Raw genomic sequence first — 12,121 nt, 5'->3', positions numbered from 1 at the left:
TAAATAAATGAAAAGCTCATGTTTTTCTGTCGCTGTGTGTCTCACTGTGTTCAACACGCTCCATAGAAGACATGCGTATCAATGACGAGCTCATAACAGGAAGTTGCTTGCATAGTGGAAACTACAGTGACATTTCCTCTTTGAAGAGGAAATGCACCTGCAATTTTTTTGTATTTCTTGTTTAGAGAAAACAAGAGAGGAAGCGCTGAAATCTGGCTGACGAAATGTCACAAGTCCCCAGATGAAGTGAAGAGGGCGATCTGTTTAAGCTCACACCGTACAGGATGATGTGAGTTTAAAATCTCTAATCTCTACATCTGTCTTATAAACATCTGTCCTGTTTACATATGTGCACTGAACTGAGTTGACCTGGAAATAAGCTCTTCACTTGTTTTGTTTTCTGTGCTTTGTTAATTGGCTTCTTTTCTTCATTTTAAATAAACAGAGCAAACATTAACAAAAATACCCAATAACTCAACATTCTCAGTAAAAGGATTTAACAAACATAACATTAGATTTAAATATGATGTAATATAGATGAGTAGAAATATTTAAATGAGGATAAGATAATATACACAATAAAGTAACATATACATACGCATATACATATATATACATATACATATGCATGCATACACGTACCAAAAGGATACCAGAATGATATAAATGAACTATTAGAAAATCATGTATAATGTATTATAACAGTGATTATAATGCATTATAAAAAGGTTGTATTACAACTATGAGAAGTATAATACGCTATGATCCTTGCAAATATAAATGCCAGCGAGTGATAAGTGTTTATTATTGAACATATTACCAGAAACTCCCCTGATTTTAGACTTAGTTTGTTTCCAGGTCTTCGGGAGAATTACTGCGTATGTGAAGATGTTTAAAGCCGTCTTTAAGTTTAGCAGCCTTCTCAAAGTGTGACAAACTGATGGAACTCTTCATCAGATAACAAAGTAAAGCCGACCGCCCTTTGATCGGTCATCCTGTGTTAATGTGTGACCTGATGGGTGTAATGGCCTCGACAGTTTGACAGACTAAAGGTAACTCATACATGGAGGATAATCAGGATGTGTCAGTCAATTTAGTTCAACTGGATATACGTATGTAGTTAAAAAGTCACCACAATATGATATTTTAGTTTCCATCTTGTTCTCACAAAGACATTTTTTTAAAGGTAAATTCACTGGGACAGTGGTTTTGTGTGTTTGGTTAGTTGGAGTGGGCTCAGCTAAAAACACCACAGCAAATACTCAAGTGCATCCCAACCTCATGTGCACACCCACTGTTAAAGGTCCTTACCACAGTGCATGTATTGATACATCTGAATGTAGTCATATGACTCAAGTAGATCAGTAACAGAACGTTTGGGTTGTGTGCACGTACATCTTCTGAAAAAGCTCTGCAGACAATCTGGATCCTTTTTATTAACAACAATAACTTATAAACTGGGTGTACCTAAAGCCTCATAACATATATAACAATGCATTAGTTCATTTATATTTTCTTTTGATCATCTCAAAGATAACTAGTAACCAAAGCTGTCGTATTGTATAAATGTATAATTCAAATAACCCTTTGAGTGAAAATGGAAGTACAAGAACCTCATAATTGTAGTTACTTGAGTAAATTTACTTTCCACCACTGGCTGCGATGTATGTGCTAGAACGAGTTTATTTGAACCACATAATATTTTCCGCCCATGTTTGTCGTGCAGATCTAAGGAGAGAAAGGCCCTGAGGCACGTTGTCTGTGTCAAAAAAGGTTTACAAAAAAACAGAAAAGCCGCAGCCACGCCTCCTCCTCTTTCGGATATATGCGTCTCGCTCAGGCTGCACACTGAGGAGCTCACAGGTCGCAGAGAGCAGCTGTCACCGCAGCACATCATGTCCGGTCCCGTTTATCTGCTCACTGGAGGTTGCGGCTTCCTCGGCCGGCATCTCCTGAGGCTTTTACTGGAGAAGGAGGACCACCTGGCGGAGGTCCGGGTGTTCGACAAACACGTCGACTTAAGTTTGACTGGACTCGGCACAGGTGAGGCGTTTCCCTTCGTCATTTAAAGTTTGACCTCATATCGGCGAAGCTGGTGTCTCTTTCAATGCTCTCTCGTGCTTTGTATTTAATTTCAGGGTTTATAATTGTTTGGTTCACAACGTCGTATCGGAGACAGTTTGCGCTTGAAGATTGTCTCTGATAAATTCATATTAGATTCTCTGACATCTTTTAACAACACGAATGGTTCCTGATAGTCGAAGAAGGGTTTTGATGCAACTTTTCTCCAGTTGCATGTTTGTGGTGTAATTCAAACGATGTTCATTTGCGTGGTTTCTCTCTACATCTTTCTCTCTTTTAGTCCTGTAGGTCTACTGTGATACTGATAGACCTCCACTTGATTATAAGTCATGGACGGAGTATTGAAGGGACTACAGGGCACAGGCTCAGGGGCCCAACTGGTTAGGGGACCCTGAGCAAGAGCTTCTGTTGGAAGTTACTGCTAACATTTCTTGCTGGGAAAGAGACACAAAACAACTACAAAGAGCAGTAAAATGACCAAGAATGTGCCCTTTTGAACCGGTGCCTCTGGTTCTTATGTAGGAGGGGTGGGGCGGGGCCCTTTACATGCCAGTGTCCAGGGGCCCATTGTCTCCTAATCAGTCCGCGAGCGTTGCGTTTCTATTAGTTTTTGGTAATGTGAGAGGAGGCGATGGGGCGTTTGCAGCTGAACTCTGCGTCTCCACATGGAAACAGCACTGGCGTAATTTCCCTCACATGCTGAGTGATCTGCAGAGGGGACATCTGGGCTATGAATACTCACACTTCCTGTTCCAGGATAGAGATGGTATATAACATGTCCTTGACAACCTGTTTGTGTTTACAGTCACTGTCACCACCTTTGTGTGTTGTGGCCTGAGGTGCTTCACATGCGCTCCGCCTCTCACATGTTGAGTCATCTTTCTTCCCACGGGGGGAAATAAACCTCACCAATCAAATTAATCAAAATCCAAGCAGTGTTTTTTTTTTTTCCATTTTAACAACAGTACGCCTTTTCTCCTCATCGCTGTGGGGAATGCGCTCCACCACCGATGACGCCTCCTATGCCACAGTAGAAAGGACTTTGTTGAGCTTTCATTATTTCTTGTCCGTATACGTTTGGGCCCCTGACAGATCAGCTAACAGTCACACCCAATGCGGGCCTCACACAAAACAAGATGTTTAATTGTGTTTCGGGTTGACATTTTGAGCTGATTTAAATAGGTGAGAACGGCTGTAATTAAAAGACCGTAATTAGTCAAATTACAGACGCTGTCTCCAGAAGAATCTCTGACTCAGCGTTCAAAAATCCGGACCCTTTTCCGGGGCGGCTCCACGAGAGCTACAGGGCGGCGTCTTTACTCGTTATCTGTCGGCATCTCAAGGACAGTGCATGAGAGCCAAGGTAAAGCACAAGTGTAAGACCTTCATAAATGATGAGGATAATTTAAAACGGATAACATCCCAGTATAAAGAGAATGAGATTTTATTAATGGATGAATCCCAGATTAAAGGTGGGTTTTGAAACGGTTAATTGACTCAGCGGTGACAAAAACAAAGCAGAGACTGTTTCACCTCAGATACTTTCAGAAGTTCAGGTATCGCCTCAAATTCTGAGAAATCATGCACCATCGTTTCAAATTACAATGTCGGAAGACGATCCAGATAATCTGCAAATATGACACAAAGCGTGTCTTTGATCAACTTAGTTGTTGTTGGGGAAAGAAAAAGGCATTGTTCACATGAGAGTTCACATGTAATTTGCCAACAAATAAAGTGAGTTCATTCTTCCCGGACTTTGTCGAGCTCTTAGGAAAACCACTGAGTTTTGACTGAGTGTCTTCCTGTTTTTCCCTCAGAGCGGACGAAGGTGGTGGTCATCCAGGGGGACATCACAGACTACAGCAGCGTGCTGGAGGCCTCCCGGGGGGCCGATATCGTCGTCCACGCTGCCAGCTTGGTGGACGTTTGGCACAAAGTCCCAGAGACCCTCATCGTCGCTGTCAATGTCACAGGTGAGACATCAGGGGACTGGTGGCCCGAGTGATGACAAAGGGAGGAAACGTCAACTGGTTGATTCTGTTTTAGCAATGTTTTACTGCGGGAAACCAGAAAACAGAGGAAACCCACGCCTTCTCCTGTTGTCGATGATTTTCAAGGACGTGACTTCACCTATGTCATCGATCACGTTGGTGAATACTGAGACAACGTTGCCTGTTTGTGTTGCCCGTTTCTGCAGTGACAGACTCCAACCTGGATAAAGGGCTAGTTTTACATATTCTGTAATATAACGTATGGTAGAGTTTCTTTGTGCATTGAAAAAGCATGTCGGGTCATTCTGCTCTTAACTGGTTAACCCTATTAGTGTGAGTCACGAGCAGAGTTTGTATCAGCCGGTGTTTCCCCTGAATAATGTCTGGGTGACACACAAATAAACAAGACGGAGTCCAAACCGAGGATCTGTAAAGAGATAGTTAGAGGTTTAGGTCCTGGATATTGAATGTTGTCTAATAATTGTTCATAAAGTGTTGTGAAGCACATCACATAGTTGCATCCAAACTTGAACATCCTTATAAAGTCTAAGTGACATTTTTAGGAATCGTGTGCCAAAGAGGTTTTTTAAGCCCCTTCCCTCTGTTAGCGCAGCTCAAAGTAGCTCTGTACCACTTCGGTTGTAGACATTAAAGTACTCGTGTACAAGGAGCACCTGAATGCAGCAAGATTGTTTCCCCCTTATTGCTGCATGACCGACTGCATTTAGTTCAGTTTATGGCTATTGAAATTAATCTTTAATCTTGTATTGGAGAATATTTTAAACTAGTGATTGATCCCATCAACTCGTGTTTACAAAGTTCCCTGAGGTAATATAAGTTTACTGACCTCTATACAATCAGAATTATTTTTGCAACCAGAGGAGTCGCCCCCTGATGGCCATTAGAGAGAATGCAGGTGTAAGGCACCTCAGCATTGGCTTCAATCTTCAGACCCGGAGGTTGCCGACCGATCCAGACTGAGGATTCTGCTCACAATAATGGAACAGGTGATGAAAGGAGTTCACCTATTCGGTGTCTGGGTTCATGTCTGAGGGTTGAGGCTATAGTCGGTGTGTGGCCTTGAAAAGTCTGCAGTGATTCAGCAGATAGACCAAACACACAGCTGCTGGAATTGAATGTATAAATTACTCCCATATGTCTGGAAGTTGTTAATGTTTTGAAGTGCCAGAACCTCCTCAGCTCAGTGAGATTTAATGTTTTCATCAAACCTCTACACAATTAAAGTTGTCTGTCTGTGTTAAGCCGAGGAAGTGATTTGATTCTGAGGGTGGTTCGGTCTAGATTCCTTCGGCTTAGCAATATTACAAGAATTTGATATTATGTCCCCTGGGTTGATTTCATGTTAACTCCCTCTTCTTCAGTCTCACAAACATAAACTCACTCTAACCTCCCACAATGAGTAGGAATTGCCAGTGCGGGAAACTTATGTCAGTACAAGAGTTCAGATCATGACACAGTATCTTTGGTCTCCAGTCGGAATTTATTTTACTGTTGACGTCAATGGCTCTGTGATTTCTGGCCTTCAGCTTGAGTACATACCGGAGATTTTAACCCTGCTGTGAATCAGAGTGTGGCCTCAGAACTTAGAAGACATCCCCCCCAAAACAGATGGTTGCTCAACCTTGAATGTTTGTATTCACTTGTACTTAGTGTTTAAATCAAAGGGCTGCGAGCACGGCCATAGACACTTACTCTTGTTTGTTTAGCAGTCAAACCAAATCCTACACGCAACAGAAATACATATTAGATATTATATTTATCAGTTATCTTTATGCAGGCGTTGATGTTTGGTTCTGTCTGGTTTAAGGTGAGACACTGCAGGCAAAAACATTGTTTTTCAGTTTAGAGGTTTTGTGGACAGAATACACATGTAGGTGTTTATTTCACTACTTTGTCTATTTGCGTCTGTAGATTTCTCCTAAATTCACTGAAAGTTAGCATTAGATAATGCCTCATTAGACAACCCCAGCTCTTTGAAACTCCGTTTAACTGTCTCACTGACATCAACATTTGGATGAGCGATATTTCTTTCAACAGAAATGAGCAGAAAGTCGGAGACTTCAGTCAGTGTTTGCTCGTCTGTCCAAGCAAATTGAAACACGTTACAGATCTGAGATTCATTTGGGAATCTGATCTTGATTTTATGAGCCATTTGAACAAGGTCACAAAAACACATTTATTTAATCTGTGGAACGATGCTGAAGTGCTGACGCATACTTATATTTGAGCCACTTAGAGATTTGCAACTCTCTTTTACTGGTTTCTCTAAAACTTCTTTTAATCCTAAATTATTTCATTCTTAAATACAGTTAATTTAGAACGTGGCAGCAAGGGTTTAGACCAGGCCACCTAAAGTTTTTAAAAAGTCTTATTGTGGAAAACCGGAAAGACCTCAAAAGTATTGTCGGTATTATTTCTTCCACTTTGCGATGTCCGTATTTCTTTCCACCACCGCTCTACTTTTGCATAATTGAGACCAGGTTTCAGGAAAACATGTTTTCTTCATATATCAGCTGAACACATGTGGCTCTTCCCCCCCCCCCCCTCCCCCATCTCTTAGATAACTTTTCTCTCTGCTCAGGGACGGAGAACGTGATCAACGCCTGTGTGGAGTGTGGCATCCAGTGCCTGGTCTACACCAGCAGCATGGAAGTGATCGGCCCCAACGTCGACGGAGACGCCTTCGTCAGGTGAAGCTCAAAAACAAATGTCATTCTGGTTTTACTTGTCTCTGATCAGCTGTATTCTGCATGACCAAGGTGACAGGTGTACAAGTCTGAGCACACATGGTTACTCTCAGAAATTCTTTGGCTCTTGCAGTTTCGTTTCTGTGGTCACTATCTTATTTTTTTCTTCTCCTGAACGCACCATCATGGAAAACACGAAGGCCTGTTCAGTACAGATATGATCGGGTGGAGACAAAAGTACACGACACACAGTAACCAGCACCCTGGTTGTATAATCAAGGGGCTTTCAAAGACTCGCTCGCTATCTCACTGTTCCTCGTTAATGTTAAACACGAGACCATCTGGTATGTCAGACACGGGTTGCGTAACGCTGCCAGCATTACGTCTGCAACTTTAACTCAAAACACGCTTGAGCAATTGTCACGCTGTTATGTAAGAATAGGTTACGGTCTCCGAGGAAGTCTGTGCAATTCAATAGAGAGCATTGTTCTGATCTGGATGATAGTGGAATATTTTGGTGCAAGGATGCACAAAAACAATGCTGACACGATGAAAACGGAGCGTTTTATTCAGTCTTGTCTATAATTTCATCTTATTCCAGACTTGCATTTCCTCAATGGATGGTGAACTGGTGGGATCTGACCATATATTAGTATATTCATTACATTTATGATATATTTGTTTAGTTTTAATCTGATGGGGATGAAACATGGGGGCTAACTGAAGATGAAAGATATAGATTTAAAAATGTATCTATCAGAGAAACGTTCTGATCCAGTAATATTGTTTTAGATGATTTAAAGGTTAAAATGAAACATCTGTTTGGATCTGGGCTCAACAGCATTCTGTGGCTTTATTTCAGCTACTTAAACAAATGTAGTAATTTCAAATGCAGTCACTGAAATTATGTTGAAAGTTTAACACGTTCAGACTATACGCAGCCTAATAAACACAATCATATGCCAAACTACATTCTGCAGCTGCACCACCATCCTGCTACTGCAGAAATATTAGTGTATTTCCATACATTATGTGAAATAAACATTTTAGTGGAGCTTCTCCAACAAACAGCTGTGTTGTGTGTAATATTTCAATGTGAGGGCAAAAACCACTGATGGAAGAAATTACACAAAAGCAGTAAGTTCAGATAATAACATGTTAGGCATAAAGTTAGGTTTACTGACCCAGAGTTTGAGTTTCCTCTCTTCCTGGACCAGTTTCCCTCATCTCGGGGTTAACAAACCAGCTTTCTGTGAGTCAGAGCTGCATGATTACTTCACACATTGTGTGTACGTGTGTGTGGGTGTGTGTGAGTATGTACGTGTACAATACTCAATGTATCAAAGTGAAAGAATGAACTTTGGTCTTCTGTTGGAAACGCTGGAGACACTTTTCTCCTCCGCTCTGTGTCCTCTCTGTCTGTCTGGCTTCAGATAAAAACATTCCTCTCATACATTTGGCGAGGTCAAGAAAACACACTACCTGTGTTCTTCTCCTGAGTCTTCTCTGACTGTTTAACTCTTTCTCTGCAGGGGCAATGAAGACACGCCGTACAGAGTGAAACACACAATGGCCTATCCTCTGAGCAAAGCAAAGGCAGAGAAACTCGTGCTTGAAGCTAATGGCAAGAAGGTACTTTATGTTTAACAGTGTTCTGGTTTTGGGGTGTTTTATTGAGATTTATGAAAGTATGTTTTACCTGTAAACTTTAAAGACTCACTGGGAAAACAAAAAAAACAGTGTTAAAATAAATATCATGAAACCATGATGATGCAGAATAGAAACAATATTTATTGCCATCCAGATTGTGTATTAATGTTTATTACTGAGTACTATAATGCTAAATATTAGATTTTATAATGTATTACATCATAGCTTAACCCTTGTGCCCCTCTTGGGACATTTTTGGCTTAATTCTTTAGATTATTTTGTCTGTGTTGATGCATACGACATACTACATTTTGGTTTGCTGTAGTTTTTTCTAGAATTTTGGAAGTTGAACCTCAGCTACTGTAATAAGTCTATGATAAACTGTGTTGCCAAAGTACACACACACACATGCACGCACGCAGACAAACGTTTCGAGCAATGGCTTCAAAATTATAGTTTAAACTATTTTCCATTCGATTGAACCATTTTGTCATGTTTGCCCTGTGGGGCAGATGCATGCTATTTCCCTGTTTTCCACGAGGGGCATCGCTGCTGTATTATGGAGCACTGCAGTGTTTAATGCAATGCATCAAAATCTATTATTGTTGCTATTCATTAACATATCTCCGACTGTGAAACAAATCCCCCTAGCATTTAGTTTTTCAAAAGAAAAATACATTTTTTTGTTCTTATTTAATTGTAGAAAAACAGTGGTATGATGTAAAAATACCGACATTTAAAAGTTTAAATTCTGAAACTGAATGAAGTCCCAGAAGTTATGATGCTTGACACAGATATGTTTGTACTCTAAAGGCATCAGAGCCTCTTTTTTAAGCGAGGCACAAGGGTTAAGACTGGGTGTGAGAAAGCTGTAGAAGTTGTTTACTGTAAAACATTTTGAGGAAACTTCTCAGCCACAAAATTGCTCGATCATCCCCCTTGTAGCTTTGCTGTGGTGCAACTCCTGCTGTTTACAATGAAATTCCACAGAAATCTACCCTTTGACCGCTCTGTGTATAAGTGTATTTTTACCGAGTCTGAATCTTAGTTTTGTCTCCTGTCCAGGTGAAGGGTGGAAAGTGTTTATCCACATGTTCTCTGCGGCCGACGGGGATCTATGGCGAGGGACACCAGCTAATTAAGGATTTCTACAATCAGGCTGTCGAAAGGGGAGGCACGGTCGTCGGGGGTGTCCCAGAGGACTCTGAACATGGACGGGTCTATGCAGGTAGGATTCCTGTTTTTGCGAGTCATAATCACAACTTTGAAGACTCATCAAAGTTAACCAATGTAGCCTGAGAACCCGAACAAACCTCGTAGTCATTTGGTGGCTCTTTTTGGATGTTTTGCATATCTTTGTAGACATTTTCTGTCTCCTTTAGTCCTTTTGTCTCACTTACCAGGGGCCGCCTAACCTGTTGGACGCCTGGGCTTGTGCCTGCCCAGTTAGCCCGTTGAGTAATCTGTCCATTGTGACAACAATACCATGTGCATAGTATCGGCACATAAATCTTTACAGCAGTATGAAATTAATCTCCTTCCAGGTGTGCTGATGTCAATTTTATACCAGCTTCAATATGCTGGTTTCAGTGGATATTTTGTAATTTGTAGCCTGTATTCAGTTGATGTCAGTGTAATGTGGTCACAGCTGTTTAGCAAATTAGCATTCTTACTCAAGTGTTGTAACTGTGCACAACTTTTAAATAAGGTATATTGTCTTTTACACCACTGGATTTTATTCCACTAGTTTAAGTGGAGATTCTTATTTCATGTTTGACATGTTTAACGGCATGAATATGGTGTAAAAGGGCATAAGGAAAAAATGAGGAGGAATATTTGTCTTTTTTTTGTTTTTGGTATTTCAAGAATAAAGTCAAAATGCCAAGGCATGAACTCCAAATTTCAGTGTATGCACTAACGCTAGTAGTTTGATTTATTCTTAACATTTCAACATTATCTCAAAATGCAAAAAAAAAATCTTCATTTTCTCACTAATACTAAAGGTTTTACCTTATTCTCGAGATTTCAATTTTATTCTTGAAAAGCACACTTCTTCTTTTTTTTTTTTTTTTTTTTTTTAATTCTTTATATACCATTAACTCAAGTTCCAAAGAAACCATGAAGTTTATTTGAAAGGGTGTAAAACAACAGTGGTGAGGACGAGGAATCATTCTTGAAACTGACTACTTTTTCTTTTGTCCTCTGAGTGTTTTGAGCTCTTCTTCCATCACTCTGGTATTCACCCACTTGTTTGTGTTTCTAGGCAACGTGGCCTGGATGCATGTACTTGCAGCCCGAGCCCTGAGAGATCGCCCGCAGACAGTCGGAGGGGAAGCCTTCTTCTGCTACGATGACTCACCCTACAAGAGCTACGAGAATTTCAACATGCAGTTCCTCTCCACGTTTAACTTCAGACGGGTGCGCATACCCTCAACGGTGCTCTGGTTCATGGCTATGCTTAATGATTTGTTACGCTGGATCCTGAGCCCCGTCTACAACTACACGCCGTTGCTGAACCGTTACACTTTGGCCGTGGCTTGCACCTCCTTCACTGTCAGCTCAGATAAAGCCCAGCGCCACTTCCAGTACCGCCCTCTGTACGACTGGGATCAGTGTCGCACCCGCACACAGAAATGGGTTGACACACTTCCTGTGGATAACAACAAAGACTCCTAATGTGACCTCAAGTACAGCACGCTTTAGAAGCTGCTACGTAGACTCCAGAAGGACTCCAGAAGTACATTGTCAAGAAGTAACCTCTAATAAAACCAAAGGAAAGCAAATTTACAGTATAAATAATATTTAGTTTCATTGTTGTATTTGTGTTAGTCTAGCAGCTTAGTTGTAAAGAAAACATAATTAAAGCATTTGTTCAGATGAAGCACAAACATTAATATCCTTGTTAAAGAACGTATGATTCATTGTTAAAGTCCATTGGATTCAGTTTTCCAGCTACAAACACCAAACAGGGACTGCTTTCCGTTACGAATGTGCTTTATTCAGATATTAAACATTTTCACATCAGAGATTGTTTAACAACATTTGTATTTATGACAAATGTAAACACAGTTTACAAGCATTAACCGGACGTTAGACCTGTATTTCTGTGATGTATTATTATTGATAAGCTATGTTTTATGTTATATCTAATTTAAAGAATGTTTTATAATGACATTGTTGATGAAATGTATCATGTTTAGTTTTTCATTTAGTTCAATTTTAAATAAAGATGATTTAATATATTCCACATGGCTTTGTTGGTTGTGGTTTTGCACTTGGTTCACATTACAGGGAGAGGTTGCATTTCTTGTTCTTTCTATAACTCATCTCATGTATTTTATTACCATGTGTAGTGTACATCATCATGACGACAGTTTGTACAGTCTGGAGATCTGATTCATGATCTTAAATCATTGTTTATTTACCATTTACAGATGGTTACTGGGAGTCCTCTCCCTCTGGATTACCATGGACACGATGAACTTTGTTTACGCACACTGCAAAGGGCTCGGTCTTCCTTGATACTCTTGTGGAAACCTGTTGTCAGACTCAGTGGAAACCTGTTGTCAGACTCAATGACAACCAGCTGGATAGCATTAGGTTGTATGAGTAAGACAAAGTATATGGGAGTTCCCTTGTAGAAGTACTGGTGGCAGTAGCTAGATCTGAAGAGCGTAGTGTAGGGTATGG

At 40.5% G+C, this 12,121-nt stretch overlaps 1 protein-coding gene across 2 annotated transcripts; it reads left to right on the top strand.

Annotated features, from left to right (window-relative positions):
- The first annotated feature begins 1,841 nt into the window (after window positions 1-1,841).
- On the top strand, window positions 1,842-11,678 carry hsd3b7 (hydroxy-delta-5-steroid dehydrogenase, 3 beta- and steroid delta-isomerase). 2 transcript variants are annotated; one of them, XM_031862419.1, is made up of 6 exons: window positions 1,842-2,043; window positions 3,900-4,055; window positions 6,676-6,784; window positions 8,314-8,413; window positions 9,497-9,659; window positions 10,695-11,678. In XM_031862419.1, the coding sequence occupies exons 1-6, from the start codon at window positions 1,896-1,898 to the stop codon at window positions 11,105-11,107; spliced, it is 1,089 nt and encodes a 362-aa protein (XP_031718279.1). In that variant the 5' UTR covers window positions 1,842-1,895; the 3' UTR covers window positions 11,108-11,678. The 2 variants fall into 2 exon arrangements, with proteins under 2 accessions (XP_031718279.1, XP_031718278.1); XM_031862418.1 differs by having other exon boundaries at window positions 6,655-6,784.
- Window positions 11,679-12,121: the final 443 nt, after the last annotated feature.

The sequence above is a fragment of the Anarrhichthys ocellatus genome, unplaced genomic scaffold (genome assembly GCF_004355925.1).
Source record: "Anarrhichthys ocellatus isolate YVR2014 unplaced genomic scaffold, GSC_Weel_1.0 scaffold26, whole genome shotgun sequence".
Classification (NCBI taxonomy): Eukaryota; Metazoa; Chordata; class Actinopteri; order Perciformes; family Anarhichadidae; genus Anarrhichthys; species Anarrhichthys ocellatus.
The sequence above is the reverse complement of the archived record's forward strand: the minus strand, read 5'-3'. Positions and strand labels throughout refer to the sequence as shown.

Coding starts and splice junctions, on each gene's coding strand:
- hsd3b7 (XM_031862418.1), top strand. CDS start 1,896: ATGTCCGGTCCCGTTTATCTGCTCACTGGAGGTTGCGGCTTCCTCGGC. Junction 2,044..3,899: donor TTTGACTGGACTCGGCACAG/GTGAGGCGTTTC, acceptor TTTTTCCCTCAG/AGCGGACGAAGGTGGTGGTC. Junction 6,785..8,313: donor GACGGAGACGCCTTCGTCAG/GTGAAGCTCAAA, acceptor CTTTCTCTGCAG/GGGCAATGAAGACACGCCGT.